The sequence below is a fragment of the Acanthaster planci genome, linkage group LG15, assembly GCF_054643075.1.
Source record: "Acanthaster planci isolate LZ-2023a linkage group LG15, COTS_SCS, whole genome shotgun sequence".
NCBI classification, from domain to species: domain Eukaryota; kingdom Metazoa; phylum Echinodermata; class Asteroidea; order Valvatida; family Acanthasteridae; genus Acanthaster; species Acanthaster planci.
In genome coordinates this window covers 9,802,614-9,822,906 of record NC_141791.1, presented here as the reverse complement: position 1 = coordinate 9,822,906, position 20,293 = coordinate 9,802,614, and the positions used below count along the sequence as shown (strand labels likewise).

The following is a 20,293-nucleotide window of genomic DNA, read 5'->3' as shown; positions in this document are numbered from 1 at the left end:
AATAGCAGTCCTGAAATTTACCTTTGAGTTTTGTTCCTCTGCACATGCAGAAAAAATGCTTAATATGATTTTTTCCACAAAGTAATTCATGCATTGTGCATGCAGCCTCCATGAGTCTTTAGATCAGGCATGTTACATGTAGTTAGAAAATATATGTTTGATGCCAACATCGTCTTCATGGTGTCGAGTAGTGCACCCCTGCGGCAGTTACTTTTGGATTCTCTGCTAGAAATAAAGTAACCATTGGGGATGAGTTTAGTACGATTCATGTTTATATTTAGCAGGGCACCTTTCTGCTGTGGGAATTATGCATACAAAAAAAAATTGTAAAACATCCTTGCGCCAGAATACCAAATCTTAATAATTTACACACACAACTTATAGCACATGTACTGTACACACAGAAAGGGCCTAATGCCTCAGCTCTGCTTGTGGTTAAAGGCCAATAAATAGGGCAGAAATTGTCTTGGCAAAAACAATCACACATCAGAGATGTAAGTTTTAAATGTCAGTTGAAATGTCCAGTACAGCTGATTCACAATAGTACGCCTCCAGGAATTTGCAACTCATTGGCCGATACCAACATGCGAAATTTGTCGACCCTTTCTAAATGTGCTCTGGGTCGACAGATTTTGCACATTGTGAATGGCCAATGCGTTGCAAATCCTTGGCGGCGCACTATTGTGTAACACCTGTATTGACAAGTGACAAAAAAAAGGTGAGGCCTGTATGCTCCAAGCATCTCCAGTTTTTTTTTTTAACAAAAACAGTATGAGGTTGACCAAAGGCAGTGGTGAATCATGTCTCATTACCAAAATACACAGTATTGGCCAAAAGTATATTATACAGGCATGTCCAATTATGAACAGGTCATTTATACACACTTAAAGCTCCTTGAACCATTATTGCACATGCTTTTGCATCTTGCTGAAAAATTGATTAAATATGTTATATTGCAAGGAAAATGTATGTATACATTAAAGACTTCCAGGTACATCGCTTTTGAATGTTCATGACAAATTTAAATACAACACTTCCGGCTATGTTTCATTGAAATTGTCAAAGTTGTTAATGTTTTTAGTAAACTTACTGGAAATGTAACTTACTGGAGTGCTGTGAAGAACAAAATGCAAACATTTTATGTGTTCATAACTTATTTTCTGCATTATACATGTAGTTGGAAATATCTCACTGTATCTCTGCTGATACACTGTTTTATTTACTGACAGAACTGTGATTCATTCCAAACAGTGATCTCACTTTCATAAACAACAGGTCACTAGTCAGTTATTGGGACAAGTTTTAACATGCTGTTGGACTTTACTTATTAAGGTTTTCTTTCAACTCTGGAATAGCATATGGAAAATGTTCATCGCAAAGTCTTTATTGTTCGGGCAATCCTGTGGAGCCAAAATGTTGCAGTATGAGGAGATGACATTTGACAGCACCCAGACACCCATTTTGGTCCATGTACGTCAGGATCATATTACGCTGATTATTTCTTTAGAGGAAATCTATGAATGAAGGCCATGTGGTTGATTGGAATTTGTGGAATGTGTATACCACCTGGTCTGAGTCACAGTAGAGGTCATCCACGAGGGGATTGCCCTCAATCCACCCTCAGTCACATGACCTGCAGATTGACTGTTTACACTTGGGCATTAAATAATTCAGGCTTTCCCCATTGTGTACCACTAACTTGGAGATAATAGACTATTTTTAGAATAGTGCCCCAGATGAATTTGCCCTGCTGCAGGTTTTGAGTTGCAGGCTGCCTTAGTGAGCTGCTTGAGTAAACACAGTATTATGTTGGGATTGCCCTTGTGGTTCATCTACATGTAGCTTATCATTAGTATGAGTATGAAGGGGTTTCCCCTTTGTCAGCTGTGAAAGGGAAGATCCTCTAGAATGAATGCTGTTATTCAATGGGGTAATTACTGTTGTGGTTTTTACATTAGTGTTGTAGTATCATGTTAAATTTTCTGTTGATTTTTTAGACCAGGTAATAAATAACATGTACCTGTACTCTAGACAGTGTTCATGTGATATGACTATGTAATGGGCTCTGTCACTGAAAATCGTTTTTGGGCACTTGCAGTGTTATGTATAATGCATTGGGGATTGCGAAGTACATGTAAGATTCAGTTTTTGGTGCTGTTTATTTATCTGACTTCATATGATTTGACTGATTCAGCGAGATTTTCAGGCTACTGATGGGGCTTGCATGACATCAGTGCAGTGCTGTACTAATGTGTGTTCAATCATCTGAAATCAAGGATTGTTGTGGCCTAATAGGCTTATGGATGTTTCTGCAAAAAATGACATGATGGCCAAGGTAAATATAGGGCAATGCAAAACTGGCTGTAAGAGGGCAATTTTTTTGTGGGGCATCTCGGTTAGTAAGAAGGGCAGCGATGACACTGGTTGTTGAGGCCATTGTTCATTCCAAGCCCTGGCCCATGCTTCACGAAACAAATTTTCCTGTTCGCTCATGAACGGTGATCTCTTCAGGCATTTTGAATTTCCATTTGAGGAATTTTTGTGCTGTTCAAGATCCATCCACATTTTGTGATGAATATTCTGAGCCTAAAATAAAAAAAATTGTTCTTCACAAATTTCCATGACTTTTCTACGCGTGGAAATGAAAAACAAGATTCCCTGACTTGCGTGATTTTCCATGACTATGAGAACACTGTTTTCAGAATCTGCTAGAATTTGTAGCTTCCTCTGCTTAGCTGGATCCCAGGGATAGAAATAGGGCCTCAGAGCTAATTTTAGCCCAGGCACATGAGACGTTGCAGGGACCTGGGGCCGTCGCCCACTGGCCCAAGCTGTTGACAAAAATTTGGGGAAAGATCAAAGAACTTAAAGGCATTGTATAGGAATTGCACTATATAAAAATGGGATTATCAAATTATCTTGAAATATCTTACTTTAAAGTAAGTACATAATAGTGTCGGACAATCTGTGAAATCTTACCGCCAGGAATACAATCTGTTCAACTACTGCAACCGTTAACAGGCGCAACAGAAATGTGTGAAGCATTGAGCTGTTGGAAGAGTGTATATTAACGGGTAATATACAAATCATGAACATGCCTTTTGTAAGCTGAAACTCATTAACCAGCAAAATACATGTAGATGCATAACTGTAATTAACAGTTTAAGGAGAATTTTGACTGGTTTAAAATTCCTCTTCGCAAAATGCAGGAATTTGGAGGACCGAGGTTACTTGGAAGTTGAAGCATTGGAGTACTTTGAAGGATTGAGGGTACTAGGGGTTTTGCCCCTGCAGGAATATGGAGGGTTTAGGTTAATAAGGTCAATGGACCACATGAAAATTTTGGAGGAGTCAGGTTACTGGGAACCCACGCTAAAAGATGGTTTTGAAGGATTCAGGTTATTTGTTATGTGTACTTCATAATTTTACACTTGTGAGGCTATATGTATGTATATTCTCCTCAGAGCTTTTGTCTGTGCATACTGACTAGCGCTGTACCCAATATTCGGATATTCGGTCAAGTATCGAATATTATTTTCCGAGTTCGAATATTCCAATGTAAAATTCATGAAAACGAAGGGAGAATTTCTTTTGTTAAATGTCAAAAATTGCACTGTGGAGACTTGTTTCAAGCAGATACAAATAAAAAGTAACAGAAATCTTACGATGATTGGAAAAGTAAATTAATCATCCAAAAATTTAAAGGACAAGAAAATGTGTTCTTATTGAAATCCTGCTAAAATGTGGCTGAAAATTCTCCCTGGTGAGAGAAGGTATTATAGTGATAATAATGTACAGTTGTGTGATTGTGTTTGTTACTGCTACCGATTTTGTATATGGATTGTTCATCAACAATTTGCTGGTCTGTATGACCGAATTTTTCGGATATTCGATTGAATTGAAGTATTCGAATAGTTAATTATTCGAATCGACTTAGCCCTAATGCTGATCATCAGCAGTGTACCCTCACAATAGCTGGGAAATCAGACACCCCTAAATGTAAACCAGACATTACAATATCAGTATTTACACAGTGACCCAGGACAATGACTTATAACTGGCCTTGTACTGCACAAGCAGGGCAAGACCCTGCAAGTGACCCCTCTGCATTCACCAGGTGAGAGCTGGTGAATGCCAGCCGTCAGTGGATGGGGCAATTTTCCTCAGTGGTGCAGTAAACGCGTATTGTTTATTTACAGTGTCAGCATAATGTGTAAATCTACACTTCAGAATATCACTTATTTTCTGAAAGTACATTATTTTTTTTTAATGTCAAACCGAAACATTCTTGCCTTTTTCATGGATTGGTATAACAGTGGTCATAAACCACACTGAAAGATTTTTTGGAAGATTCAGGCAGTTGTGCCCAGTAGCTTTTATTGAAGGATTTTGCAGAATTCAGGTCATTTACTACAAATACGGGGCAGGGAGTAAATGTTAACCCTAACTGTCCATAACCTGCCATTATCCAACAGCAGGTTTTGTGAGGTTTTGGCAGGTTTGGTACCGTACCTGAGGAACTTGTTGAATTTTGTGAGACTTGGGATGAAAGGCCCAGGGAGATGGTGTTGGATTCTGTGTGAGTTGGGACACACAGGGTTCACTATGTGCAGTGTCTGGCTTGCTGTACCAATTGTTGGACTATGCTTGATTTTGTCAGGTTTGGTACTGTTCAGTGCAAGTCATCCTATACTGCATAGACCCATCCATACCATATCACTCAAACTCCAACGGGCTCATTCTGTTGGAGTTTATCAGGTTTGGTACACTAACCTGCATGTACAAGTACATAGACAAGTACATGAACCTGTTGGAATTTGTGAGGTTCAGTATGCTTTTTAGTGCAGGAGCTTAGGGGGTTAGGGTTAATCTGCCCTGAGTTGAAGTGCACCCCCAAGCGGCAAAAGAAAGAGATGGTCTTAAGTTTCCAAGTGGGTTCTTCCATGTGTTCTCTTTGTACGTAAAGACCATACATTAACCCTCGTATGCTGAAGTCACTCTTTGGGTCACCTAGTAAACACCTTAAAGAAGCACAGCTGTGTCATGTTGTGCACTGCACCAACAGTCCCTCACAGGAATATCAGATTGCACTTTTGTGCTGCCCAACAACTGTGCTTCACTGTTTCATGTGCATCATTGTGCAGTAAACCAAACGCGGTGAAGAGGACTGCACAAAAGACCCTGGGTCATTTTGTGCTGGCAATCTACTGTGTTCACACTGAACCTGTGCATGTTTGAGTTCCATATAGAAAATACATGTTCACCAGTGACTGTAGGCATTTGTGCACATTTGTGCTGTAAAACCAAAGGAGGGTTAAGGAATGAATTAATTTTGCGTGCTCTGTGTCAAACACGCCATGTAAAATGCCTGCCTATGTGGTGAGTACCAAAAAACATGGCCTCTTTTTTTCCGCTCAGAGCAAATAACCCTAACCACCAACGCTTTAAATAGCGCCTAAATCAGTTGCAAAAGCGACCAAAATTTTGTTAATGCGATCATATTTTCACCATCCAGTCGCCATTTGCGACCTAAGATAGCTTAAAAACTACATACAATTGTATCTGAATAATTTTGAGTATGTTTAAAAATAAAAAAGCAATGATTATGTACTCAAAGTTCGTTCCGGAAAAGTAGAAATGGCAGCAGAAGTCGCATCGAGTCACCGAGTGGACTGTACACTGCCGTGCAAAAGTCCGATCGCACGTGAGCGCACAATTTTAAACAACTGTTTTCCTGTAAAATATCCTGATTTATTAATAAAGAACCAAACCTGTGTGATGTGTCTTTATTTTAGTCGAATAAATTCATGTTTCTAGTGTCTGAAAAACATTCCTGCCACTCAATAATGATGACGATTTCGCGACAGGTTTTTGCAACGTGTTAAAACGCCATCTTGGATTGCCTCATTACATATTCATGAGCTCATGATTATCATTATCCTGACATTTAAACCAATGGCAACAAAGTTTGCACAGCGGGAAAAGCTTTGTAATTCATGTTTATGAGGCAAACTGGAATCCCCATTCAAGAAAATGGAAATTAAACAGGCCAGGCTACATGAAGGGAGTTCTCTTTAGCATCTAAATCGCTTACCTATGACCTTTTGAAACAAAACAATAGCTCCAAATACTCCACTTACCTACCATGAAAAGGGATGATACAGGCTTGGCACCGGGAGGGGATTTCCTAATGAGAGGACTCGGAATTGGCGAGATTTACGTGAGAACTGATCTCAGGACGTAAAGGGAGTTTAGTTCCATTGATGTCCGTCCAAGATCTGGCCGTGCACAGGCAACGACCGAGAGAGGCGACAGGTTCGGGTTCCTTGTGCGGTCGTCAAGACGTGATCGCCCGCTTGGTAATTGGCCCTGAGTTCGCAGTTGATCTGTCCAGCGTGACCCGCGTTGCAGTTCACCACTGTATCAAGCCAATTGGCTGATGGTGGACTTCATAGGCAAGTTGCCAGGCATGAGCCCAGCGTCATGCATGGATCCGAAAGTCAGACAGCTAGCCCCGGCCGGCCTGGCCCGCGAGCCCCGGACGGTCACCCGTCATGACCGCGTTCAGCGTGAAGACAGGCCTCAGAATTAAGGGGCTATTTCAAGATTCTAAATCGGATGTGGGAGGGACTGGACTGCCAAATTATCAAGGATTTCTTGCCTTCAATGTCAAGAAGGTGTCAAGCCATTATTGACGCTCACAGGGCCTAAACACACTACAATCCATGGGCCATCCTTCGTGCTTTGGAAATGGGGCGCCGCCATCTTGGATTTTGCCAATAACGATATGTTAATGAGGATACTCTCCATTCACTTTGTGCACACAGAACAGAAACGATGTCATTTTTTAACATTTTGGTGACTTTGAAGAAATGATTAATGAAATAAAACATGAATTTATTGGAATATGGATACTACCAAAGACACAGGCATAGTTTTTATTCACATCTTTATTGCATTTAATGATCAATAGGAATAAATATTTTGTACACGTAGGTGCGATCAGACTTTTGCACGACAGTGTACTTGTACATATACCATACTTAACATGTACATGTGTCGCGATCACTTGCATGGTTTGATAGGTTCCCGATCGAAACATACGTTGTTGATGCACTGTGTACGGACACCAGGGCCATTTTATAAACCATGGCATGGTATGGGATCCAGTTTTTGCTGCTTTTTTGCTGCTTTTTTGCTGAAACCTGAAATGGAGCTCATGCCAGAATTAAAGGATGTCGCTGTGATTTAGAGTGTCCCATTTAGGGTGTTCTGCAACAAGCTGAAATTACAGATGTCTTAAAGTCCGTGGCTGACCCTTGGCGATTGATCTCATTGGCGCTAAGGGCTTGTATGCAAGTTGTGTGGTGGTGCTGCGCCAGGTCATGATTCTTCGGCATGGAGGGAGGATGTAAACACAGGGTATCTATACTATGTGCGTGTACGTACGTTTATGAATATTCAGCACACGTGATTACTAAATTTTCATCAAAGTGCTGGCACCTAGATTTTTCCCCATTAGGAGCCAATGGCTGCCAAATACTGTTTTTCTGTTTAAAGGGTTGCTAACCACCTTAGCCCTTATGCCAAGGCTACACAAGGCCTTGACATTAACGGTTGTCCGATTGCCCAGGGACAAGTGATGTATTCTTTTGGGTGGAAACCTCAGAACCTCTTTTATACATAAATTTGAATTTTACTTGTTTTGTCTGTCTATATTTTTTAACAGCAGTCTGAAGTCACCTATACAACTGTAGTTGTGAATGTACATCAGTTCATACATACCTTCCTTTATTTTCCAGCATTCATTTCCTTGTTCTGCACTGAATTATGCATTAAAATTTACAGCACATGCACAATACTATATGTGTGGTATAAACTCTCATGCATTTGGATGCATACGCGTATTTGTTGTAATCAAGCACGTGTATCTCAGTACTGAGTACTGCCGAGTACTTAAATTTCTGAGTATAGTGAAAGTCTGAGTACTTTGCCAGCCAAGTACAAGTACTGGTTTTTGAGGACAAATACTTGTGCGTACGATTACTATCTCCGAGTATAAGTACTGTTAATTGTGAGTACAAGTCCAATAGTTATTCCAAGTACTAGTATTTGTACTTTAAGCATGTGGTGGAAATACATGTTGGCAGTGATTCTGATTTAGAAACCCAGTATGGGGAAGAAAACACATCTTCCACTGCAGAATGCATGCAAAGTGTATTTGTTAAAACTTCTAAAATGGTATTAGGTGTTACTAAATGTTACCTCAATCAAAGGCTCAAAATGTTTGTGCAATTAAGTAGATGGTTTATGTTCACACCGTCGATATTTTATTTTGGCGGATACTGATATATATATTTTTTCATATCAATATTATTGATACATTGAATTTTATTCATATGAATTTTCTAGGCACTAAATAATGCGCATGCATCATCACCATTCCACATGGAATAAATTTGGTACTGGAACAACTCAAGTCAAGCTTCGGTCTTATACTGGTACTTTTAAGGCGGATAGGAATCACATACCCACCAGAACCCCCCACAATTGCAACTTTTTTGAGTACCCGGTTCTGTAAATATCGTGACCCAAAGGTCAAATTGCATGTGGTCTTTCCATTTTCATTGTTACAAAATGTGACAGATTAAAAAGAATTTAAGATTAAAATACTACAAGTGTAGAATATAATATGAAATTAAAAGTAAGATATCTATAGAAATGAAATTAAAACAGGGCATATTCAACACCCATATAAAACAGGAACACATGTATACCCAAATATAAGAGGCAATCCAACAAATGATTATCCAGACAGGAGACCAGATGGAAGACCAAACAAAATAAATAAACCAATTAAAAGAAGTGGAAAATGAGGTCAAATGATTGTTTGTACCCTGGGGGTCTATAATTGGATCCACTTTCTCTGATGTTTTATAATGTTACGGCAATTTTTGAAATTAATTTTGTTTTAGTTCAGTTAGAAACGGGCTTAAGATACATACATTACCTCAGTACTTGCTTCTTTATTTGAACCAGAATTTTTATACTTGCAAATTAAAAATACACAGTTTAGGCCCGACTGACTAACGTCACGTTAATTTCATATTCAACCTACAATTCAACAAAGTTGTACGTCATGTACGTGTCCCTTTAATTTAAATAAAAGTGGAAAAGAACCTTTTTCATCCTGATTTGAGCATTTCTTTAAAAAAACCTGAAGGGGATTTGAAAGTTTAAACTGGAAACTTAAAACAGGAAAACCTCAAACCAACACATGTGCATGCACATGTGAACATGACAATGTTTACGTATGATTATGGATGATTATACTTTAGGGTTTCCTGCACTAATTCAATGAGCTCATATGCTGTACATGTATGTATGCACGGAGCAACATTTTCATGATGACCAAAAGCTCATGGCAAGAACAATACTGATTGGGTCTCTTGTCACCGAAAACTTTTTACTGACCAATAAAAACAAGTAACAGATTGTACCATGTACAGTGAAACTGCGTGAGACATACATGCACATGGAAGCATATGTACAGTACGTTGCATTTGAAAGTTAACGCTGCGAAAAGGAATGGGAAAAAAAGCGAATGGAATTTGCGTTCCCATTTCGCATTTTGACAACTTTCCCCCCTGCGAATTCATAGCGAATCGGATGCGAAAGGGGTAAATGACGTGCGAAAATTGTGCGAAAACAGTGCGAATCTTTTGCAAACACGGCATGAAACATTTGCGAAAACATTGAGAAAATTTGTGTGCGGAAACAGAGTGAAAATTTTGCGAAAGCGGTGCGAAAGGTTCCCAAAATCATGCGGGAACTTGCGAAAACGAGAACACTTGCCACACGCGCATGACTATTATGCAGTGAAGAGTCCTTTACGCAGGCTGCGCTGTGCTAGTTGGCTCGACTTCTGGCAAACTTTTTCACAATTTGTGAAATGAAAAGGAATTCCCTGGGAAGAAAAAAAATGTGAACAATTTTTCCCATTTTGGTGTTAACTTTCAATCGCAATGTACTGTACATGTACAGTGTGCATGCTACATGTGCATCGACGTGTATTGTTGATTGAATATTGAAATTTGCATTAGCATTAAAAAACCTGGAATGCTCAAAAAGCTTTGAAATAGCAAAACACAAATGGAATGTATTATCATTGAATAACAAAGGGGCATTTCATGGGTGGTAGTACAGTAAATATTGCACAGCATTGATCCTTGAAACATTTTAAGTTCTCAAAATGCATGCATTGTATTGTAGTATTATATGCCCTCTCATTGATATCTTTTTAAATAGATGGGAGTTGCTGCAGACAGTGGAGTCAACTCTGTGCCAAAACGTCCTTTCCCAAGTGTTCCCTACCAGCCGCAGAACCAGTTGAGCAGTAGGCAGTATCCAGGCATGGCTCAATCCATGTATCCTGGAAGTCATCTGGCAGGATCTAGGAGCCACAATGCCCAGAGTCAAGGGAGCATGGGTAATAATAGTACAGTGTTCCCCCAACAGGTATGTGTATCCCTCTGTCAGTTGCATTACGTAAAGTGTACATGTCCTTGAACACTAGTCAATTCATTTAAAACAAAATCCTAATCAGCTTTAATAACTACTGGCATTTAAAATTTAATAAGTAAAATACAACTGTGGCCACTGATGGAGTAACTGGTGCATGCATGTGAAAGAAGGAGCAGTTCTGCAGTTCTCTCAAAGATTTGTTTTTATTTTCATTTAGTAGTGGAAATAAATTTCGAAGTCACACAAACACCTGCATGTGTACCATGCTGAACCTCTGAAGAAAATGTCAACCAGCAAACCTGTTGGAACATAATGAATATTGCTCAACCCAAACCCTCATGTAGTGTCTTGGCTTTTGTACCAGAAACAGTAGTGAACCTAACAAACTTCAACAGATACCAGGGGGTCACTGTAATTACTGAAATATGACTGGATAGAACCTGTTGAAATCCAACAGGTTAGTGCTAAGTGTGTGTCATTTGGTTTGGATGAGTCTATGCATTATATAAGTGACCTGCACAGTAATAGTACCAAACCTGACAAAATCAAGCACAGTCCAATACACGGTACCAGTAGCAGCCTGTCACTCTAGGTGGTGACTGCTGTGTGTCCCTGCTCAAACAAAATCCAGTGCCATAATCATTGGCCTTTAGAATTCGCACTCCAACAAACTTTCACAGCAAGGTGTTCATGTTTGGCACTTAACCATGCAAAATGCAACGAAACCCTCTGTTGAAGTTTGACAGTTTTGAGGGTATTTGTACATGTAGGTAGGCTTGATTATAGCAAACCATTCCATCTACTCATCTAGCCATGGGGTCCCTCACGAGGCCCAAAAAACAGTTCTGCTTCTGGTTTCCGTGACCAGCCCCAATTTTTCGGTGTGAGTGTTTTGGCAAGTTAGAAAAAAATTTTGAAAACATAAATTGTAAGAAAATTCTGTTGTCTTTCCTGTCTTCACAAAAGACTTCTCAATTTCTATGTCGAACACTTGCATTTATATCAAGAGTGTGAAATCTGATTTTGAGGCAGATTTCCGCATTTTGTTGAGTATGCCAAAGTTCATTTACCTTTTTTTTGTTCAATGACAGGCCAGATTTTCCTCATTTTTCTTCCTTGCACAAGTGCCCATTTTTCTTGTTTTTTTTTTCTACCAACGCAATGGCCAGGCCAAATTTTGCACGTCCTCCTTTTCCGACAAAAGAACATGTGCGAAAACATAGAGCCCTGTAATGCATGCAATTGAAACTCCTGCACGCCTACGTGTATGTGTATGTACGTACATGAATACAGTGATGGTATGGTATTTGTGTGGGCATTTTTCGACGCAGCTCGAAGTGCAAGCCTTGTGTATAGGTGTAATAAAACAGTATCCTGGGAACCATCCGGTCATTGTGCTGTGATTGGCTAGAAATGAAATATAAGATTCATATATGTCTTGTTGGCACTCGTTACATCCGTATCTGTGTGTTCGTAATTAGTGACTAACAGTCGCCACTATAAGTCGCAATAGCAGACATCTTGCTGTAAATTTGCAGCTGGGAGTAAATTTTCTCTTTTGCCGATTAGAGGGTTTCATGACAAGTGGCGCTTGTCAATTATCACGCACATTTTCTATGGTCCAAGTGCATTATTGTGTGCATTATTAAGAGGCTCTGAATCAGAAACAATCATTCAAAAGACTGATCCTCAAGTTATAAAACTATGAAAATGAAAGTGGATGGAATACGCTGTAGACAAGGAGGAATTTGGCAACACAGTCCACGCCCAGAAAATCCAAAAGCCTGGATATGCCATTTGCATTCTTTGTAACAAAGAATTGAAATATGGAAAACGTGGTCAAATCAGGTGGGAAAAGGGCCAACTCACTCACCAGTTAATACATTCCGGCCAAAACAGCATTGTTACACTACACTATACACACACGCAACTCTACAGCTGCACATAAAAAAAATCTACGTAACAAGAAGATTACTGCAAATTTATTCATAGAACTTGATCTTTTGTCTATGTATTTTGTGTTCATGAATTTAAATTAAGGTTGTATTGCTCATAAGTGAAGAGAGCATGTTTCCATGGAGTTTCCTGCCACAGCACACGGTGTATCGCTCACTTACCCCGTTAGATGCATCACACACAATTAACACACAATGTACAGACATTGTTCACTTATTTCTTGTCATGATTAACTGTCCTTTATTCTTAAGCATTGTCAACTGTACATATAGATATTTTTACACAGATTAGGCAAGTTTGATCACTTCTTGAGGGAATTTTTTTATAGCTTAAGTAGTGCAGTTGAGAAGAGTCCAGGCTAAAGAACATGCATAATTGAATGCCCCATTTAATCAACACAAAAATTGTCCCCCTCCCCTAATTTTTTTTCCCGATATACTGACCCTATTTTTGAGAGGTATGTAATCGGAAGCAGAACTACTATTTTGAGGTCTCAGGACTTGCCTAAGTAAAGATGATGCAGAGTTCTTACATCGCACATGTCACACAAAATTTGGATGCACTGGAATCAAGCTTTTAATGGTTCAATTCACTGAAACTAATAAAATCAATGTTGGCCAGTGTGGAAATCAACATAAGTGTGTGTACCTGTGATAACATTGCACGGTCATCAGGTCATTGTGCACGATGATCGTAATAATGAACGGCAAACCTCCGATGATCGGGGAACAATCTCCAGTTGCACGCAGCTTGGCGCTGTCTGCTCAGCTTGTTTACTTCTCAAGGACATACTGCGTGTGTCGTACAAACAGTGTACAGAATAGTGCCCTGACGACAACCAATGGGGCATTCCTCCACCAATCAGGCGATCAGTGCATGCACACATGCATGATCGTTCCAACACTCAAGACAGTGCATGTGAACATGTACATGTACATGTGCCTTGTTCCAGTACTACAGAAAGCTGTGACGTTATTACAAACCAATGTCATTGGAATTTCAAGATCTCTGCAATTTTGGAGAACGAAGTTCCCGTTGAAACAAATCGTTGATCTTGGCAAAATTATGCACATTCCTTTGGGGGAAAGTTCCTGTACAATAAAAGGTTTTGTAACTCTGTTGGAGAAACGTAAAATGCGTTGGCGACCCACTGTGTTTTTAAATCCCGGATCACAGAAATGCAAGTGGAGTTTGTCATCTGATCTTGGACAGATGTAAAATCTTTTATGCAGTGATGTGATTCTTTTGGATTTGTCCGGATTTACGGAATTTTCAAAAATCCGGTGTTGGTTTTGCGGGTTTTTTGGGGGGGTTTAATACTTTTGTGGAATTGTTTACAAAATAAGGTTTATGTGAGACTTGGTAAAGTTTACTACCGTCTATCCAGAAGTACACAAAAATATTTTACTCCCTCTGAAATAATACGGTATGCACATTGGGTGCGTGGGGTAGTGGTACTATGGTAGTAAAAGTAATGGCAGAGTGGGGTGTATCATGTATTCTCATTTATGTACGGGAATGTGTGCAGTGGGTCAGTGTAACACAATCAACAAATGCCATGTATTGTGCAGGTGCTACACAAGCAGCAAAATATGGATGCTGTGTGGAGTTGTGTACGTACGTAGGCCTACATGTGCTGGATTTTGTGTGGCTTTCTACCGAAAATTAGTTGATTTGGGGGATGTTTCACAAGATATATACACAATTCTCGATCATTTGACCCAATGGTATATCAAATAATTGACCGAGATGAGGGCCCTTCTGTTGATAAAGGTGCCAAAAATCCGTGGAGATGTTTATGGTTGGAGACGAAGATGGATTTGGAACTTGGCATCATGGTGAAAGGGAGACAATACACAAAGATTTCGTCGTAAAGATTGATAAGTTTGGGCACTTAATATGCTTTTACTAGTTGGAGGCATGAAGGACACAGTATGTTGTAAGTGTTTATGAATGTGTTGGCTAATAATTTGAATTTCTCATTCCTCAAGCAACACAAAGTGAAACCAATTGATTTTTACATGTACCTTGAACAAAGGTATAAAAAACGCACACCTTTGTTTAGTCTTTGACAATTCTTCTTTCTTGATGTGGATTACATGTACATGTAAACAACACCTAGAACTTTACTTGTCTTCATCAAAGCTCACACTGACATGACTTCTAAATACATGCAAAGCACATGTTTGTCCGCACATGTGGAATGGTTTTGAGCCCTAATTATAACCTTATTAGGATGTGCATGTCTAGATAGTCAAATTTATGCAAAGTAGTAAAAAGTTTGGGTAAGGAAATTTAAGGCAAGGTGGCTGCAATTTTGCAATGACATTCAGTTAGTTGATACTAAAAGATTGAGGGCTTGCTAAGAAGTACTCAGTTCTTTGGTATCAGAGCATTGAGGGCTTGCTAAGAAGTACTCAGTTCTTTTGTATCAGAGCATTGAGGGCTTGCCAAGAAGTACTCAGTTCTTTGGTATCAGAGCATTTTGGAGTCCAGTGTTACAAATGTTGGCACTGGCAATAACATTTTGAAGTATGCCTAAGTAGTTACTTTAACCCCAATAGTCCCAAATCGTCTAATTTCAATACGATTTTACATACATCCTTGGGGGTTAGGGTTAAAACATTTCTACTACAATTTTAGATACAACTCTCTGTTCTGTGTCATTCAGGAAACTTTGTGTACTTACAATTTTGGACTGACAATATGAATGTAATACTTGCAGCAAACTACATGTAGGACTCCTAAAATCACGACAATCGATGTATAGCAGTGATCGTCTAATTATATGCTTTTCCAAGTTGTTAAGATTAATCAAATTTGAAATTAAAAAGATAGCAATGAAGACTGATCTGAGGTAATTTTTTCTATAACAATATGAACATGTGTTGGTCAAATTATCCTAACAAATGAACGTTCGTGAGAGAATGCTAAAGAAATTCTGTCGTCACATCCCACAGCTGAAAATTGTTTTACATATATGCACAAAATTTGACAGTTTACAGTAAAATGATGTCAGTCTAGTTTGAAATATGTACAATCATTGTGATTCCATTGAAGAAAACAATCTGATGGCAGTAGAACTTGTTTAAGAATGTAGAGTACATAAGAAGTAGTTTTAGAAGCAGAAGAAAAGAAGTCTATTAGTCTAAACCTTTTGCCCTGCTAAAACCACTCGCAGAGAACACTGGTTATGACCCTGATACTCCCTCACCAATACAGAAACTGTTCAGTGTATGCTGTACACTGTGGTTTGTGTGTTCCCAAATATGATATTTGTCGGTTAACTAGTTAACATCGGATTTTCTACCCGAAAAAGCCCTAGTCACATATGAACAGTACTGTACCAGTGCAGTCACATCAAATTGTGCCAGTGTGTTGTGTGCAGTAGTGTGCACGATTTTTGAAAATATTTTTTTAATATATTAAATTAATCAAGCATGGTTTTGTCACTTTTAGGGTCTGTTTTAATATTGTTCTTTTTATTATTGACTACAAACTTGTAATTGATTACTCCATTTGATTAGTAGCACAAAAATGGCAAAATATACCAAGGACTTGTGAAAATTTATTTTAACCCTAACTCCCCAGGCTCCTGCACTAGAAAGCATACTGAACCTCACAAAATCCAATAGGTGCATGTACTTGTCTATGTACTTGTACATGCAGGTTACTGCACCAAACCTGATAAACTCCAACAGAATGAGCCTGTTGGAGTTTGAGTGATATGGTATGGATGGGTCTATGCAGTATAGGATGACTTGCACTGAACAGTACCAAACCTGACAAAATCAAGCATAGTCCAACAATTGGTACAGCAAGCCAGACACTGCACACAGTGACCCGTGTGTGTCCCAACTCACACAGAATCCAACACCATCTCCCTGGGCCTTTCATCCCAAGTCTCACAAAATTCAGCAACAAGTTCCTCAGGTACGGTACCAAACCTGCCAAAACCTCACAAAACCTGCTGTTGGAGTATGGCAGGTTTTGGGCAGTTAGGGTTAATGACCGGTTCTCAGACTATTTACACTTTAGATATTACATGTGTAGTGGAAGCATACTAGTGAAGCATGACTTTTTTGGCATCAGTGTCAACAACACAGTTGGCGTGTGTTGTGTTGATTGCCTTCAATGAAAATCATAATACACAATGCCAAAAGCAACGGACAGAAAAGAAAGAGAACTGACGGTGGTATTGAACTATTGCGATTAGGGGAGAGCTAAATGTATGCTCATTGCAGCATTTGTTCTGTGGACATATGATTAGCCATGGTGGATGCAGGAACTGTACAAAGCATGTCAGCTCACAGAAACATCGTAAGTGTGCTGAATCTGACCCAAATTAACAGCATTCAGGAAATTTGTGCAGATAATTAGATGTGATAAATGCTGAGGTGTGTGCAACAGAATTCTCAGTGGAGCACAATCTGCCACTAGCTGTTGCAGATCACATCAGACCACTGCCACACAAAATGCTTCCAAACAGTAATGTAGCCAAACAGTATCACTGTGGTCAAACAAAACAAAATTTGTTGTCGGAGCATGAGCCAGAAAAGTGAAGTGTGAAATAATAATTGTGTTTAAAGGTAATGCGTACAGGTAGCTAGTAGGCCTACCAGTTCAAACTAGTCTCTGTAAGTATCAAAGAACATGGTTATTTCATCTTTTATGCAAATTGACAATTTGTTTAAGATGCGTGCCTGACACGGGACTGATCAGGAAGTTGAAAATTCGAATGTTGGAAGGTCTGGTTTGGAGGCCATTCAAAAATTTTCAGTTTTTAAATGTCTGTTTTTTAAAAAATTGTTTTGACCTACCCACCCACACCCAATTAAAAAAAACACAAATTTTTGTTTATTCAATATTGCCCAGTGTGTATGGTGGCGGCCATGTTAGTGTGCAAAGACCCCTAGAAATGAATTTAATTTTTCCCCTATGCTTTTTGGTAAGTGACATCTTTACCCATCAGAGTCAGTTGAATTTAAAGACAATTATTGAAGTATTTTTTGTGTTATAATTGAGCAAATGTCTCAAGAAAAACCACAAACAAAAAGTGGACATCAAGTTTTATGCCACACTCGCGCTTGGCACATGTGTTAGTACATGTACAGTGTTCATGTACATACTTGCCTTGCATAATGCCATGGTTATAGAAAGCATGTGGTAAGAATTTACCAGTAATAAGTTGAGAACGTGAAAGGTGCGGCACTTCTGCTGCATAATAATGCTAAATTCTCACCACATCAAATTGTGCTGATGTATATTCAGATACCTTATGTATGCCGATCTCTGATCGTCATGCCCAAATGTCCCATAATGGGCCAATGATGTAATAAGTGGACAAACAAAGCAAATTTTTATTGGATGCTGATCATTGAACATGTGCTCAAAGGCAACTCCAGAAAAGGCCAATTTTGCCAGGCATTGTTATGCAGCATGCCAGCGCACAACCAGTTATTTGCCTTTAACTTGTCTTTTGTTTGGTGGAAGTCAAAGTATGTATATGTTGTAATGGAATTTTGCCATATCTGTAAGTTGTTCACAAATCTCAGTTAACAGAATGCCATTATCCGTTCAAAAGAGACTGATGGAAAATTGCCTCTTTGGGCGCCGTCATACCCTGGGAAAGAATACTGATATGATACCAAGGTTCTTTTTTGAATATATTGAATGCCATAGTTTGGTAGTTGAAGCCGTTTCATGAAAAATAATTTGCACTCACAAGTGGCACAGACTGCTGTCGAGCTTAACATACGAAGCAAAAAAAGTTATTTCTTAGAAGATTGATTTTTGTTGTTGATGGAGTCATTTGTTTAAAATTGATTTTTAAAATTTCCATGTTGAAAGTTTGACCTCTCCTGTTGGATTGGATCTTACCTAATTATTTTGACTAATGTTTTGGAATAATTCCATTTGGTTATCAGTTTCCCACATGCACCCGCACATGTATTCACAAACCAATCACATGTAGGTATACCTTGATGTAATTCATTGTGTAATGTACATGTGTACTGTTCAGTGTACAGTGCTCAAGGTCTTGACAACCACGTAATCTTCCATGTAATTATCTGTTACACGCAATTAACTTTTTGGCAGGATAATGCATCTTTATTGGTATCTAAAAAAAAATTACCATGGTTGACATTAAAAAAGTATTACCATTATCCGTAACCCTGCTAAACCCAATACAGCCCAACAGGGCTTTAAGTTGTATTCTGTTGGGTTCAGCTATGTACATCAGTCAGATGGCACTGTTTGTCAGAGCTGTTTGTTGTATGTTGTTGGGTTCAGCATTACAGGCTTACCTAGCTGCTTGGGGTCTCCACTACTGTATTGCTTGGCTTGTACACAATAGTACACAGTGCATTTTATTCCAAATCAAATTGTTCATATGAATGTAGGATTGTGCTCTTCACGACAGAAATTGATGAGTTGTGAAGAATAACATAACAAGTGTAGCTGTATAAATTTGAATAAGTAAGGCATTGCACTGTTGTTTTTTATTGGATGCAGTAGGGTTAAACATTATAATACAAGGTGAATTGTGTTGGGCCTGGCAGAGTATCTGAACTTGTAGAACAATGTTACCAGCATAGTACCCTGCTAAACCAACATATCAACTGTTGGGTTTAGCAGGGTGCTAACAGTATCAACTGTTGGGTATTTTGGGTTTCAGCATGCTGCACATTTTACTTGCTGTTGGGTTCTGCAGAATTTAGGTTGGGGGTTAGGGTTAAAGAAAAGTCAATTGCCATATATTTGAGTCAGTGGGGTGAGGGCAACAAAACAATTTTTTAGGCATAGTCTTGAGGTGGAGCATATGTGGAGCCCTCAATCTCAGGAAAATTTTGGCCCAAAATATTACCCTGCCTGCATGGGACAAGTTTTGTGAAATACCGTAATACCATCTGCAAGTGATTAATTCCTTGTAAACATTCTATTGTTAGGAGATTTTGGACTGGATCGTTGGGACTTTCATGTGTGAATGTATATTTTTTTATGTTCACTTGTATACCAAAAGGACTGTCATTTTCCTGTAGTATAGGCTACTTATCTTAATCATGTTGATGTTTATGTAATCTTCCATTTTGTTTCAAGTAAATAAAGAACGGTACATTGCTATTGAAGTTAACCTGAGAATGGGAATTTTTCTTGATATGTTTTCAAATTAAGAATTCACCGTAATTCTCAAAAAAATAAAAATGTTACGGCCATTGAGAAAATAATTGTCCCTTTTCCAGTGGAAGTACTAATTATTTTCAGTGTTAAAACAGTCATTTTCTCACATTTCAGAAGCAAATTTCCACATTGAAAAGCTGAAATGAGAATAAATGAAACCCACTTTACATCAAACCCTGAGAATCAATCTAAGACTTACCTGATTCTTATGAGCAACAGGCTTGCACATGCAAAAAGTTAAGCTTGTTAGAAAAATCTCAAAAGTAAAAATTTTCTCTTTTCAAAGAGCAAAGCTGCTAAACCCATTACCGAGCAAACCTTAGGCACTGTAGCACTTTAGACTACAAGTCCAGTTTTCTGCAGCACTTAAAAATGCACAACATTGCCTTCTCAGAAGCCAAATTGTAACAGTGTGCAGCCTCATATATCACAACTTAGCCTTTTTTGGCTTTTATCACAGTACAATTTTGTATTAGAAAGAAAATGCTTGAAAGTTTATATCAGTGTAAAGTTGTGGTTTTAAGTGAACAACAGAAGTGATGATGTTACAGAATATTTAGTAGGGTATTGATGTACAACTAGGACCTTCTGTAGTTTACATGTTGGTACCAACAAAAGTTGCATTTTTCCC

General features: G+C 38.8%; 1 protein-coding gene across 8 annotated transcripts in view; it reads left to right on the top strand.

The window, feature by feature from the left end:
* The window catches only part of LOC110974873 (AT-rich interactive domain-containing protein 1A-like), a 117,697-nt gene that overhangs the window by 4,868 nt on the left and 92,536 nt on the right, over positions 1-20,293 (top strand). For all 8 annotated transcript variants that reach the window (XM_087146645.1, XM_087146644.1, XM_087146641.1 and 5 more), the window contains exon 2: positions 10,309-10,518. In XM_087146645.1, coding sequence (XP_087002771.1) covers positions 10,309-10,518 — 210 coding nt within the window. The remainder of the gene's footprint in view (positions 1-10,308; positions 10,519-20,293) is intronic.